The 15,091-nt window shown below is 54.4% G+C and overlaps 1 protein-coding gene across 2 annotated transcripts; it reads right to left on the reverse strand.

The window, feature by feature from the left end:
• Window positions 1-8,032: 8,032 nt before the first annotated feature.
• ZIC2 (Zic family member 2) lies at window positions 8,033-13,032 on the reverse strand. Of its 2 annotated transcripts, none has more exons than XM_004458413.3 (3): window positions 11,625-13,031; window positions 9,674-9,837; window positions 8,033-9,453 (listed from the first exon to the last, which is right to left on the reverse strand). In XM_004458413.3, the coding sequence occupies exons 1-3, from the start codon at window positions 12,694-12,696 to the stop codon at window positions 9,100-9,102; spliced, it is 1,590 nt and encodes a 529-aa protein (XP_004458470.2). In that variant the 5' UTR covers window positions 12,697-13,031; the 3' UTR covers window positions 8,033-9,099. The 2 variants fall into 2 exon arrangements, with proteins under 2 accessions (XP_004458470.2, XP_071064325.1); XM_071208224.1 differs by having other exon boundaries at window positions 9,359-9,490; window positions 11,625-13,032.
• Window positions 13,033-15,091: the final 2,059 nt, after the last annotated feature.

Genomic DNA, 15,091 nt, shown 5'->3' on the forward strand with positions numbered 1-15,091 from the left:
ACAGCAGATAAATTACTAAAGTTGAAAGGAAATACTCAATAAATTTTTTTGACCACGACATGAAGTGTTGTTACTGAGGCTTTATAAGAAGTCTTGTATTTTCATTTAGAACTTTTAGAAATGATGTGCCAAAAGAAGTTAAGCTGTCAGAAGGGAAAATGTTCGATTTATTTTAATTTGAAGAGATTGTTCAAATAAAAAATCACCTAAGAGATCATTTGAAAACGCAACAAAGAAATGTATTTTAGGGGAAGACTGTCATCTGATTCCTTGTTCTGTTCTTGGTCTTGAAAATCCTTGATTCTCCACTGTTGCAAAGAATTTTCAATAATATATGAAAGTTAAATACTTTTCATTTTTCTAAAGCCAAAAAAAAAATCTGGAGAGAATGTGCAAGTCTTTGTCTCCCCTCAAATAATAGGAAGGAATCACATATAGATTATTTTCTGTATGTTTCCCAATATTTGTCTAAATAGAGACTTCTAGTTTAATTCATTAGCACTAAAATCTAGACTAGTTTTAACCAATCAAATCTTTAAGATCTTTACTGCCATTGATCCTAAGCAACATTTAATTTGAAAGATTCTTTAAAGTACATTTTCAAAGCATCAAGCCCCTTTCCGGTTTCTCGGTCTGCCTTCGCTAGGTAAATGATTGTCATTTCGGGTTTCCGTTTGGCTTCTTTTGCCTTTTAACTCAGAAGTATGGGACGTAACAGAGGTTAATTTTTAAAAAACATTTCTGTCGCTCATGATTACTTCAATGCCACTCTCTGATGTTGTGTCTGAAAAGACGGGTGGCCGAGCCCGCTGCCCGCAGCGCCAGACATTCGGCCCGATCCACCTCCGGGCACAGTCGTCAACGGGAAAAGATTCCGCTTCCAAACTTGATTAAAAACAGCCCAACAGTTTCTCCGCATTAGAGAACCGTGTGGCTTAAGAAGCTGGGTAAATTGCCTTAAAGAGGAGATGGTTTAGGTCCATGTCCCTTTCACGTGGAGGTAGTTGGAGCCTGGAAGAAAACAGACCGGCTTCTTGGTCACCAAAAATCCGGTTAAAATCCACTATAAGGGATTTAGGTGCTGAAAAGGAAAACCAGTGATTCTACTTTGTAATTTTTCCCCATCTTAACTGAAAGGTAAAAAGGAAACACATGCGTACACCAAAGACCTACTGAGAAGCTTGGGAAATGTTAACTCTTTTTTTAGTTATTTTTGCTTTCCATTAGGCAAATACTTCAAATTGTCCTCAGTCCCTTAAAATTACATTCTGAAAGATATAACTTTTTAAAAGACTAATATGGAAAAATGAACTAGGAATGAGTTGTGGTTGGTGAATAAAGTAGATGGCAGTCAGCATCTTAATCATATGTCTGTTGGGGGGGGCGGGTTGTCATATTTTTATGGTAAAAACTAAATACATCCAAATATGAAAAGAAGGGGGGGGTTCTTGATGTGTTTCAATAATAAAATGAAAAATATTTCTGTTTGTCCCTGCATGTTCTCCTTCAGTTCAAAATTTTATTTCAAAAGGGGTGCAATTTGTTAGTTTTTTGTGGGCTCAGGAGGAGAATAATATTATACATTAGGGACTTTTTCAGGAGAACTATGTTTAGTTTTAATTTTCCTGTATTTTAAAATAAACACTTTGACCAAAGCATGTTTGATCTTTGCAAGAAGGAAGCATACATTGTGAAGGAATGTGCAGTCGTTGGGTATGAAAATGGGGTTGTGACTCACAGCTGTAGGCAGAAAAAAAAGGCGTCGTGGTGTCAGCCAGAGGTGTTCAGTCTAATAACTCAAGCTGTAAACTGTATCCCCTAAAATTACCTACGTAATAAATCATTGTGTGAAGAAAAAAAAAATTGGACTGAAAAGTATTAGTGAAACACGGTCCTTGGAAGACTTCAGTGTTGGGACCTATTGGCAATGATGTGGAATATGTGCTTATTTTGTCCAAAACTTTAAGGATCAGGATAATACTGGAAATTATTCTAACAGCTGAATTTTTTTTGCCTTGGATTTCAACACATTACTGTGACAGAAATGGGCTTGCATTTTCTTTTCTCTCCTGATCACACAGCAGAAACTGCCTTATGGGATTGACAGTCAATTTATACAGTTAAAAAAAAAAAGACTCAATTCAAGAACGCCTTTATTGTCAGAAAACTAGTTATCAAATGCATATCAAGAATGGAGGCAGAAATCTTTCTGAAAATTCCTTTCAGCTTCTGGCCTCATATTTCAGTGTTGCTTAAAAGTACCAAAGAAAATACAAAATTAATGTGAACTTGTGATTTAGCTTGCCAGAGAATTTATTACTAGGTTGAAACACTTAGACACTGCGGTTGGCAAAGCCAGTGCCAAAGCTTGGAGACTTGAGAAACGGGAACATTTGGGGCTGGAATGCACCCGTTTAGAGTAGAAAGGAGCTCAGCTCAGGAGAAAAGATGCAATTGTTAAGAGGAAGTTTAAAGGCCAAGGACACACTAAGTCTTTGAAACAATGAGGGTGAGGAAGTCAAGAAGCAGACTCGCCAAAGCCACATTGAAACAATTTATTTTATAGGATCCCCTACATTTGCAGAATTAGTGAGCAGAAGAAACGCCACGCTGGGAACACGGGCTGTGGGCTATCGCGCTCACACCGACACTGCGAGGGGGGAGAAAGTCAAATTGGCACGGGCCTTTTTTCGCCTTGGCATTCAAGTGAAAATATAAGGAGGGCGGAGAGAGGTGAGAAAACGAAGCTAGAAAAGACTGACCCCAACGACGAAAAGTCTGCAATAAAGATTATCTGGTAAAAGGAAGCCCACAGCAATTAAAACCCCTACTCGGGCTCATTAGTATTCATGACCGAGGGTCCAGCTTTTCTGTTTAACTTTCTCCCAGGATCAATATCGAGCAGCGTGGGCCTGGGGGGGGGGGAGCCCAAGTCGGGCCCTGCGTGCTTCTGACCTTTCGCGCCCTCCCTACAGGTCACAGTATCTTCAGAACCGCGGGGCCATCGCCGCGCCCGCACTCATTAAATCCACCATTCAATCTGCGGGCGAGGAGCTGGGGGGTGGGGGGCGGACAGGCCAGGGAGGTGGGGGGGGGGGGGGACAGGGAGGGCAGCGGACACGCAGACCCAGCCGACTCCAAAGAGTTTCAGGAAACCACACTTGGCCACACCGACCACTCTGGGCCCAGTGGGCCAAGAAACGAAAAAGCACGAAACCCGTGTTCAGCAAGAGACTCCACCGCGACTCTTGGCCAGGCCCTCCCTGGCTCGGCCGCGATCCAGACCAGAGTTTTTGTTAGGGAAGGGAAGCAACAGGAGGATTCCCTCCGCACGCCTCCCAAAGAGAACCCACGCCCGCCCCTCCTCCGGCGCGGGCTGGAGCCTCCCCAGGACGCGGCCGGCCTCGGAGCAGCCCAGGCGCCGCGCGTTAACCACGATCTGATCTTTGACATTATTCACGTTATTACGATTTCTACCTCCCCTCCCCTGCTCTCGGTTCTGTCCCCCAGGGCCACCCGGCTTGGACTCCCGGCCCGAGAAAATCTGGCTCTGGGAGGTTAGGAGAGGAAGGGGCTGAGGGCGGCTCAACCCCTCGTTCCTCGTTCCTGGGCGAAGTGAGGGGCGATGCGGCGCCCCCGCTCCGCGCACCCACTCCGCCCGCACCCCAGCCCGGGCAGAGGCCGCGCAGGCGGGCGGGGCAGTTTGGCGGATCACAGTCCGCGGGAAGAGGGCCTGGGGGACCCCAACTGAGGAGAAACCCCACTCACTCTACTCCTGAGCTGAGGGCTCGAGGTGCGGCCCTCAGGAGCGCGGTCCTGGACCCTCGAAAGCAAAACTGGGCCGAGAGCGCAGGGCACACCCGGCCCCCCGCGGCGGCGGGGGTGGGTAAGAGCCGAGAGGTTAGAGAAGGGTCTCTCTCCAGGTCCTCGCGCTCTCTCCATACCCCATCTCCGCGGCCTCAGGCCTCCCCCCCCACGCAAGTCCGTGGCTGGGGAAGGCAGAAGCCAAAGGAGGCGAGCGTGTGCGAGTCCGTGTGTGTGTGAATGTGTGTGTGTCGAGGTGTGGAGACAGGGGGTGTGTGTCTGTGTGTCAGTTCGCGCGCGTCGATGATGGGGCGCCCCCAGGTACTGCCTCATTGGAAATGGCGGGGGCAGGCGAGACGCTGGACCAGGGCAGGAGGCCGCGCAGGAGAAGGCGAAGCGAGGGTGTGAGTCGTCACCTCTTTCAAAGTCCGTCGGCCCCTGGGAACAAAAGGGAAACGTGGGAGGGCGACGAGGTGGCCCCAGCAAGGACGGTTCCAGGGCTGGACCCTGTCGGGGGGGCGGGGGTTTGGAACCCACGACCCTGGCCTCGGCTTCCTACCGGAGATCTGGGCCGCGGCCGCGCAGGGGCGGGGCGAGGCAGGACCGCGGTCGCCTCACAGCTTTGACCATGAATTCGAACCCTCCGGGCGCCCTGGTGATGGTTTACAGAAGTTCTCATTCGTAACACCCGGTTGAAACGGCCACGGCTGCCTTTTCGTGCCCATGCGCCCAGAGGGATGGGCCTGAGGGTTTATGCCCAACCACTTGATCCAGTCTGGAAGCATCTAGATTCTTCCCTAAAATAAAAACCCAGCAACGATCTGCTGCGGGCGGAGGCGGGGGGGGGGGGTGGGGGGGGGTGGGGCGTAGGGGGGGCGACATTTCTCCAGGCCCTGTTCTGAGATGCCATTTAAAAATAGAAACCTTTCATTGCGGTCTGCTGGAGGTAGCAGTGGGCCGAGGAGTTCCAAGTTTCTGTGGAGCCAGAGCGCTATCAGACTGTAATCAATCAATCCACAAGTATTTATTGAACGCCTACTTTGGATCCGAGGTCGCCTTCCGAGGCAGGTCTCCATTTAAGTAAAAACACATCAAGCGTTCAACCAAGCCTTGGTGGGGTGTTATATGAGGCCTTTATTTCGTAGTTCTGGTAGGCAGGCCTAGCACGCCCTTTGGGTTATTTCGGTGGCGTGATGTGGGGGAGGATAGGACCAAGGTTACTATGGGTATCTGGTGGGTCCCCGCGGGTCCCAGCACGCTACCGGCACAGGCACCAGAGGCTGCCTGGGACACACCTTCCCCGTTCTGCCCAACCCCGGTAACCAGTCACCTTGGATGCCGGAAAAGAGCGCGGAGTTCAGGGAAACCCGAGCCTCCAGTTCAGCCTGTGATCTGCCCTTGATCTCCGAGTTTTGTGCGGAAAATAAAACCACTTGAGTCTGAAACACATTCGTCTGAAAAAGAGACAAAGGGAGTAGGGAGGGAGGAAGAGAGAAGGTGCAGGCAGAAAGGAAAGGGGCCGGGACAACGTGGAGCTGGCTGTGCCGGGCCAGGGACCTGTTTTCCTTTATTCCCGTCCCGCGGGGGCTCAGCCCTCGCAGCCTCGCGTTGCCTGCGCCGCAAGCAGGATGGACATGGCCTCCGTTCCAGAAGGGACCCTCTCCTCGCCGGGAACTTTGGGGGGCATTGCTGAACCGGGCGAAGCTGATACCGTTGCCAGTTATCCTTGTGGTCATTAATGATGCAGTGAGGATGAGGATAATTAATAATAATAATGATGGGACTCCCGAGAGGGTTCCAGCCGCCTCGGGATAAAGCGACTCTCGCGCTGAAGCGGGTTATTCGGTAGTGGATGGTGCGCAGCGCTGGGGGAGCGAGCGGCGGCGCTCCGAAGTTCAAGTTGACAGCGGTGGCAGGAGGAAACCGTTCTGCGGCCGCGGCTCTCCGGCCTCCCTGCGGGCAATGAGCCACAGCGCAGCTCTGGGTCCCGGGGGGGGGGGGGGGGGGGGTGGGGAGGGGGGAGAACACAGCCTTCACTTTTATGGCTCTGGAGTCAAGATAAGGGCAGATTAGAATTTAGCTCCGTTTAGGCGGGGTGGGGGTGGGGGTGACCCCCACTCCTGGGCCCAGGCGCCGCATTGCAGCGTAGGCTCTGGGGTCGCCAGCCCCCGTCTTCTATTGAAGTCGAGCAATTCTGGTATCTTTTGATATTCTTACATGTTAGCCATTGTCCCCTCCCCCCTTCCTGTTCCGGAAGAGCTGGAGAGAAGGCCCAAACGAGGAGACTCAGCCACAACGTCGGGTCCGTGGCTCGTTTGGACAAAGCCATGGGACGCGAGGTCCGGGAAACTGGGAGCCATTATCTAGGGAAGTTACTCCCACCCGCTCAGCACAGCACATCCCTGGGTGAACTAGAAGGCCGCTCGCTCCTAGGCTGTGGGCTTCCTTCCCACGCAATGCCCCCTTCCATTTTGTTTGCCTGCTGAAAACTTGAATCAGCGCCGCTGGACTTAAAGGGACCTCCTGTGCTTGTCCAACATTCAGATCTGGAAAACGACCGAACCAAGCGCTGGGTACTGTGAGATCGTCCTCTTCTCACCGCTTCCCTTCTCCCAAATGAGAATAAAAGCCCCAAAGCCTATAAAGTTAAGGCTGAAGTAGCTCTCCCAATTCTATATTTCTCCTTAGATTTGTTTGAAAGGTAATTTCCACCAAAAACAAAAGTTTAAAGCATTTGGAATAGACTATTTTATTTTTGCACAATAATTATTACCAATATTTAATCTACCACCCCCTACGCGGTGGGGGGCAGGGGGCGTTTGAGAACCCTAAATGAATTTCATCACAGCTTATGTGTTCAATGAAATCTCCAAAGGATCAGTAACATATGCCAATTATTTTAATAATTTTGCTTGATATTATTAGTGGTCATAAATTTGATTTTAATAGGGGGTTGACTGCTTCAGGAGTTGGCCCTTGGGCAGCTCTCAGGGTCCCTGGGGAGGGCGAATCCAGTGTCTGCCATACTCTAGGACACACACACACACACACAACACACCAAGCTCCAGTCTTTTCCTCCCACTGAACAGGTAATGTAGCCTGTGGGAGGTCAGAGTCCCCTTCAGAGGCCTTGGGGGGAAGGGGAAACGAGCGGCGATTGCCACCGCAGCCACCCGCAATCTCGGTGGCCGAGCCCGGCGGCTCTATGGAGGTGTGCTGTCGCTGCCGCTGCCCAGGCTCCCACCACCGGTCTTCCCACCCCACCAGATAATGGCTTTGCAACAGTCTGGGCCTCTAGGAACTACAGGACATTCCAGAAGTTGGAGATGTCTTACTTGTTCAGGGATTTTAAAAAGAAACTTTCCCACCACTTCTGGCTTCTAAATTTTTTCCGCCTTCTGCCTCAGAGTATCTTCTTTTTTGAAAACCGATAAAACTATGTAAGTGGGAGGTAATAGAGAAAAGCTATGTTGGATGTTCCACCTCACTTTAACCTGGCAATTATAATGGATATCTTATTCTATTTTACTGAATATTTGAAGAGGCTCTTTCATTTTGAGTCTAATATTTTTGCTTTCTTACTCTCCTCCCAAAAGAAAATTAAATTGTGGTATATTTAATCAACTTTTCTTGGATATCCTGCTTATTGGTACACAACAGCTATGCAGATAAGCAGCCATTTCTAGAGCAAGCTCCCTGCTTAGAATTTTAAGGGAAAAAAAAAAACTTTTGGTAGAAATGGGCCCTTAAACTATAATCATTGAGCCAAGTTCAAAAACAAAGTACTCAACTCAGTTTTAAACTTGCAATTAAAAATAACTGTACTTCAGCTTTTCAGAGGGAGGGAGTGGCAAGGGGGTAGGGAAGGAGGGACAAAGAATAAGGAAATGTTTAGTGCTCTCAGATCCAGTCCAAATAGCTGAAAGAAAGAAAGGCATTCCTTCAGATAATGGAGCCATTAGAAACTCTGAAGGTTCCTGCCACCATTCCTCACAGGGCTTTCCAAAAATTTAATTCACCCTCAACTACTAAACAAAGAATGTAGAAAATAATTTCGAGACTTTTTGCCAAAGGGGTAGTTGGCCAGATTTCTTTAAGCATACATACACCTTCCTCCCCAGAATGTGTGGTAGTGCTTCTCATTCACTCAGGCATGCAGCTCCACAGTCAACCCCCAGCTGCCTCTTTACCGCTTTAATAACTTTGCTAGAAAAAAAAAATATGTTCATGCAGTTTCAACACATTTTATTATATTTCTGTATGCATTACTCTCAAAACATATCACAAGAAATGATCAAACCACTTAAAACCTTCAAATAAAAAATCTGAAACAGTTTATGCCCACAATTGTACATATTTATAGTTAAGAAACATTCTTTATAAATATTGTTTCCTCTGTAGCAAGTTAATACCATAATTTAATTACAAATGGATAAATATGGTAACAGGTATTTACAGAAGGAAGGGTGCTATTACTGAAAAAGCTAAGGGCACAACGTTTATTCCCCCCCCCCCCAACAATCTTTCATACAGGAACTAACAAATTGAACTTGCAAAAGCACTAAAACATCACATGTAAACCCAGCTAACGGAAAAATACATTCACAAGCAGGGTGGTGGTGGAGTGTACGTATGTGCTGTGGTTCGATGTGTTGAAGAAACAGAAGGGAGACTTTGGCACGGCTCGTTTTTTCCAGTCTATAGTTACATGAAGTTTACAATCAAGTTGCCTCTTAAAAAGGAACACAATATTCAATACCACAATACAAAATAAACCATTTCTTCCACATTACTTAAAAAGAAACCAGGTAAACTAAAAAGAGAAAAGAAAAAGTCCATCACTTGGGCAAGAGAGGGGAAGGCAGGCCAGGAGAAACGCAGTCCGGCGTTTTACAAATGGACAAACCTCTATACACCAAGAATCCATTAAAACCACCTCAGAGAAGGAAGGAGGAATCCGCTATATACAGTTTGTCAGAAGACTGGGAACAGGGCAGGAAAGAAAGTAGGCATGGGATGAGGGCAGGAGGGTTTGGTTCAATATTCGTATGGGTTTTGTTTTTTTATTTCTTGTTTTTTTTATTTTCAGTTTCAGAGACTCCAGAAGAGCTATTTTTGCTTTCTCATGCCTAAGATTATTTTCTTTAAAAAAACTTTTAAAAATCCTCTGCTGGTAAAATCATTTTCATCATAAAAATCAGATTCATAATTATAACACGAACACCAGGTCCCCTTGGCGAGGAGGGCTGCTGCGCTGGGGTGGGGACAGGCAGAAGGTGAAGAGGCCCCCGCCCCTCACACGTACCATTCATTGAAGTTGGAGGAGAGGCCGCTGTGGCCTCCGGCTGTCCCGCCGCCCCCTCCAGAGCTGCCGCTGCCCCCGCCGCCCGCCCCGCCGCCACCCCCGCCGCTGCCGCCTCCGGAGCCGGAGCCGCCTCCCGCGCCGCCGCTTCCCGAGCCTCCGCCCCGATGCACCACCGACACTGCGGCCGCCGCCGCCGCCGCCGCCGCCACTGCGGCTGCGGGGGACAGGTTAGAGCTGCTCTGGGGCTCGGCGCTGGGGGACACCAGCCCCGGGGGCGTGGAAGACTCGTAGCCGGAGCTGGCGGCCGGGGAGGACTCGGAGCCCTGGGGGGAGGACTCATGGACCTGCGAGACAAAAGCCGGAAGGGGAGACCAGAGGGGACTGGGTGTGAGTGCAGCTGCTGTGGGGCGGGCTCCCCAGGGGGACACCCCCAGAAATGCCTCCCAACCCTGCCCTGGGGGGACCCCTCGCTTCCCAGGACGGGTGGGGTTGTCCAGACAGGCTGATAGCGGGCGCGACGGGACCGCCACTCGCTCACCCTCCTCCCCGCCGCCCCGGTGGTACCTTCATGTGCTTCCGAAGAGAGCTCGGGTGCGTGTAGGACTTGTCGCACATCTTGCAGAGATAGGGCTTATCGGAGGTGTGGACATGCATGTGCTTCTTCCTGTCGCTGCTGTTGGCAAAGCGCCGGTCGCAGCCCTCGAACTCACACTGGAACGGCTTTTCCCCTGCGGAAGGTAAACAGCGGCGCTGACTGCAGGCACACTCAGGCCTCGCCACCTCCGCCGGGCTGAGGGGGCAGGGGCCGCCGGCAGGAGGAGTGGGAAGAAGAGGGGGCTGGGTCCCTGAAACAGATCCGATCCCTTCCGTGGCTGCCTCGAGATGAAATGAACCGCCTTCCCACCTGACAGTCCTGCTCAGTTATTTAATATTTTAGTTGATTCCGGACTGGCGCCCATTTCCTCAAATTTGTAACCAAAGTGGGGTAGCGCCCAGCCTGCCGGCTTTGTATCGGGCTTCTTGGACTCGCAGCTTCTAACAAGTTGGTCTCGCCATGGAGAAGCTGTTATTATGACAAAATATTTGGGGCATTATCAAAATCACACAGGCTGCTGTCGGTTTCCCTCTGGGGCCAGTAGGCAATTACATTTGGAGTTGCTGCGCGTTGTTTGGGGACGGGGCTGTGGGTAGTTTCTGCGCCAGTATTTTTCATCCAAAATTCTGCACAATGAATTTGCCATGGTTTTTAGTCTTACCTCCAGGCTTTTAAAGATAAACTGGGTAAAAGTTAAATACCCGAGAAAAGGTGGCAACTAATCATTGTGGAGAGGTACACCACTCCCGGGAAGTGGGACGGAAGCGTTAGCAAAGGCTTTCAAAACCTCCCAGTTTAATTTTCCGGTGGCCCCCACATCCTGTTGCCAGAATTCCAAACGCTTGGAGTCATTTAGAGGTGTGAGGACTCAAACGTCGTTCCACTTGGAAAAGGAGCCACTTAACATTAAATTCCATTAGCACCTAAATTGTTTTTTAAAGCCATCCGCTCAGACACAGGACTGGAAAGCAAGCATTTCATGCAAATAAATTTCTCAAATTTTAAACCTTGTTAAAAGCTTGTCTCGCACCTCGGCTCCCTCCCTTCCCGGAAGAGAACAATAGGCCGCTGGCGCATCCCCACTTTGGAGTAAATATTGACGGACGAAGTTGTTAAAACATTTGGCTTTTCTTTTAGGAAATCGTCTGGCACGATTTTGGCTGGGACCTGGTCATAGATGAATAATCTATGAGGCGGGAGGCGCGTTCTTTTGCGGCGCTGCTCACTCGATCGCCTCACGGGGCCGTGCTGCCTGGGGCTCTGGCTGACCGGGTTGTGAGTCCAAGAGTTTGGCATCTCAAACCCATCTCAAACCCTCTGGTGCCCATTAGAGAATTTCACAAACTGCTGTGAAACCACCGTAAAGCCCCGCGACCCACCCCAATACGAGCTTTGAAAACACTTTAAAAATGAGAAATGTTTTACAGCCTCGGCTCACACCAGACTCATTTAATGGGAAACAGTCCCGGGAAGGGCGTTTGGGCCCCCAGTAAAAGTGGGAAAACACACAAGTCACTCAGAGACACACACCCGGAGGAGAAAAGCACATTCAAACAAGCTGCCAAAATCTTCTTTAGGCTCAATTCCCGGGCACTGACTTAGGGACCGGTTTTATTTTGTGCGCTCTATTTAGAACGGAAATTATTAACCCCCGGGCTGAGCAAACGAAGCCATCGCATCGCACACGGCATACATTTTATGTTATACTGGTCACTTAAAACTAAATTTCCGCAAATGGAAAAACCCCAGCCCAATACTATTCTTTCGTTCTCCAACAAAAAACAAGTCGCTGGCACTCTCGCACACACAAAAAACATCGCCCATCCCAGAACCCGGCTGGCGGTCGGCGCGTTTCTCCCAGCAAACCAACCACAGTCTCCCTCCCCCTCGCACCCAGTCCCTGTCCCGGCCTGCGATTACCTGTGTGGGTCCTTTTGTGGATCTTGAGGTTCTCGGAGCGTGCGAAGACCTTGCCGCAGCCCGGGAAAGGACAGGGAAAGGGCTTCTCGCCGGTGTGCACGCGGATGTGGTTGACCAGTTTGTATTTGGCCTTGAAGGGCTTGCCCTCGCGCGGACACTCCTCCCAGAAGCAGACGTGATTGCTCTGCTCCGGGCCGCCGACGTGCTCCACCGAGACATGGGTTACCAGCTCGTGCATGGTACTGAAAGTTTTGTTGCAGCTCTTCTTGGGGTTGCTCAGCTGCTCGGGGTCGATCCACTTACAGATGAGTTCCTGCTTGATGCACTGTTGCCGCATGTAGCGGAAAAAGGCACCCGGGTGATGGTGGTGGTGGTGGTGGTGGGCCGCGGCCGCTGCCATGTTCATACCCATGTTCATATTCATGGGGCCGTACTGGTTGTGGAGCTGCGCCGCCGAGTAGGGGTCGGTCCGCGGGCTGGCCACCTGGCGGTACTGCTCCGAGCGCCCGAACACTTCCCCCGGCAGCCCGAGGCGCATCTGACCGTTGAGAACATTCTGCGAGCTGTGCGGCCCGTGTTGCTCGGGAAGGCCGGGGAATAGGAGGTGGCCCTGCGCGTCCGAATGCGCGTGGTGAAGGCCGCCAGCTCCCGGCCCGAACAGCCCGTGCTGCCCGCCGCCCGGCGCCGAGTCCCCGAACCCGCGGCTGCGGAACAGGAAGTCCCGGGTGGAGTTGAAGGGCGGCCCGGAGTAGGAGCCGACGTGCGCGGCGTGGGGCCCGAGCGCGGCGGCTGCAGCGGCGGCTGCGGCGGAGCCCGGGTAGGCGCCGGGGCCCTGCGACGTGAATGCCGAGCTCTGGCCCGGGGACAGCTCGTGCGCGCCCGGGTTGAGCTTAAAAGCGCCCATGTGCGCGGCCGCCGAGTCCACGAAGCCGTTTTGCGCCGCCGCCAGGCTCAGCTCACGGTCCTGCATCTCCGCGGCCGCGGCGGCTGCCGCGGCGGCCGAGTGGTGATGGTGGCGCGCGAAGCTGCCCACCCCGATGGCCGGGAACTGCGGCCCCGCGTCCAGGAGCATGGCCAGCGCGCCCGCCCGCCCCGCCGGCCTCGGCGAGACCTGCGCCTCCGCGCCGCCCCGGCTCCCGCTCCGCGCGCGGTGCGTCTGGCGGCCGCCGGGGTCCGAGCGCCGGCGGCGGTGGTGGCGTCTTCAGCTCCGGGAGCCGCGGTCCTCCGCCCGCCGCCTCCGCCGCCGCCTGGATCTGCCTTGGGCAGCCGGGCGCCGAGCGAAGGCACGGAGAGGAAGAGGAGGAGGAGGAGGAGGCGGCGGAGGCGCGGGAGGAGGAGGTGGAGGAGGAGAAGAGTCCAAAGCCAGGCGGAGAACCAAAGTGTATTAAAGGAGCTGCGGCGGGGGCGGGCGGGCAGGACAGGGGAGGGCGGGCGGGAGGAGGGAGAGGGAGGGAGAGGGAGGAGGTGTGGGGAGCAAAAGCGGAGCGGAGATGGGGGACGCCGGGGGGCGAGCGCAGCGCTCCAGCAGCGCCGCGGCCCCCACCCCTGCGCGCACCCGCGCGCGCACGCACACACTCACTCCCTCACCGCCCCGCGGACCCGGGGGCTCGACCGCGCAACCCCGCGCCGGGAAAATGAAATCACAGCAGCGCCACGGTGCCTGAGCGCGGCGGCCGTGTGGACGCAGGGAACGCGGGAGAGGAGAGGACGCAGGCGAGTTCCGTGCTCGGCGCCCTGGCCCGGCGCTCCCGCGGCTCCACCTGACCGTGGCGGGGGCGCGGGGTCGGGCGGAGGCCGGGCGCCCTCTCAGCTGCGCGCTCGCCGGCCGCTCCCTCCCCCGCGGCCCGGTTCGCGCCGCCCCGCGCGCGGCAGTTATTGTTCGGCGCCGCGGCCGCGGTGTTTATCTCTCCTGGTCCTCCGCGCTTGGCATTGGCTGCGCTTCGCGTAGTAAACTTGCAGCGGCCACGAATTCCCCCAGATGAAGGAAGCAGCCGCGCCGCTCCCTCTTTCTTTAAGTTGGGCTGGAGGAGGAGGGGGAAAGGAGAGGGGGGAGGGGGTTGTGGGAGGGGAGAAGGCAAGAAGGGGGAGGGGAGGAAGGGGAGGCTGGGCTGGAAAACAATAACAATAAAAAAAGTGAGCTCGCTCTCCCTCCCTCTCCCCGGCCGGCCCTTGGCGCGGGACTGGGAACCGAGTCCGAGGACCCAGCAAGTGTGGGAAGGCCAACAGCGTATTTCCCCCCGTCGGCTGCGTGGCTCTGTTCGCCACCGCCCCCTCTGTTTATTTCGGTGGGCGCCCCCGAAGTAGCGTTTTTTGTTGTTTTGTGTTGTGTGTGTGTGTTTTTTCCCCGTCTCCTCCTTTTCTTCTCCCCTCCCCCTCGTCCTCTGGTCTCCTTTCCCAGCCTCCTGCCCTCCCTCCTCTCCCGCTCCAGGCTGGGCCTCCCGGTCACGCCGCCCCTTTAACCGCGGCCCCCCCCCCCCCGCCCGTCCCCCGCCCGTCCCCCGCCCGTCCCCCGGCGCCTGGATTGGCCGTCGTGGCCCCGTCAATCCCGCGCCCCCGCCCCGCGGCCGGCCCGCCTCTCCTCCTAGGCACTCGGCTCAGCCCTCGCCGCGGCGGAGCGCGCCCGCGGGCTGGGCCTGCCGGCTCCCGGCGCCCGGCCCGCTCCCCCTGGCCCTGCGGCTCGTCTTCCCGGCCAGCCGCTAGTGCGGCGCAGGCCAGGCCCCCCCCCACCCCCCGGGTCACAGCGCCTTCGACAGGGCCGGGAGGAGAACTGTGCCTGGCGCTCGCGCCTTTCCGCAGAGACCACCATCTCCCCGGAGACACGAGCCCGGCGGCCACCGAAAGCCCCGGCGACCCCAGCCCGGGGCACTCCTGGCCGCTAGAGAACGGGACTGGCGGCCCCGCCGCTCGGCAGAGGCAGTGCGCGCGGGACAGCGGCAGGCCCGGGACTCCGCCGGGAGGACGCCGCCGGGAATGGCCCAGGGGCCTCTCTTGCCGGCTTAGCGCCTCCCTTCCCCACGTGAACTTGCTCTGTGTTGGTGCAAACACAGGTGCGGGACGGTGGGCATAAATAAAGGCAGACATCCACCTCCCTCCCACTCAGGGGACACTCATCCGGCCCCCGTTCCCTGCCCGCGGGTGGCCCCCACCCGCTCCTCGGCGCGCACTCCGCTCCCCCAGCGGCTTGCGTCCTGCGGTTCCAGCACTGAACACTGGGCATCGGTCCCCGCGAGAGAGGAGGTTATTTGGAAGTCGTTTAAAGACAGTGTCACCCTCCAGGTGGATGCCAGAGGCCGGAGCCGCTGCCACGCTGGGGTGGGAATTGCGGGGACGCCCGTGGCGCGCGGCCAAGCGAAGCTCTGCCCGAGCTGTGGCTGCGGGTCAGGCTCAGGGCCTCAGGAGACGCAAACGCCAGACTCTTAGGGCTGAAACCCTCTCGGAAGCTATTTGTCCCTCCCCTTTCAAGAGCG

Source organism: Dasypus novemcinctus, chromosome 15 (assembly GCF_030445035.2).
Source record: "Dasypus novemcinctus isolate mDasNov1 chromosome 15, mDasNov1.1.hap2, whole genome shotgun sequence".
NCBI lineage: Eukaryota > Metazoa > Chordata > Mammalia > Cingulata > Dasypodidae > Dasypus > Dasypus novemcinctus.

Coding starts and splice junctions, on each gene's coding strand:
- ZIC2 (XM_004458413.3), bottom strand. CDS start 12,696: ATGCTCCTGGACGCGGGGCCGCAGTTCCCGGCCATCGGGGTGGGCAGC. Junction 9,838..11,624: donor CCACAAAAGGACCCACACAG/GTAATCGCAGGC, acceptor TACCTTCCGCAG/GGGAAAAGCCGTTCCAGTGT. Junction 9,454..9,673: donor CTCTTCGGAAGCACATGAAG/GTACCACCGGGG, acceptor TTTGTCTCGCAG/GTCCATGAGTCCTCCCCCCA.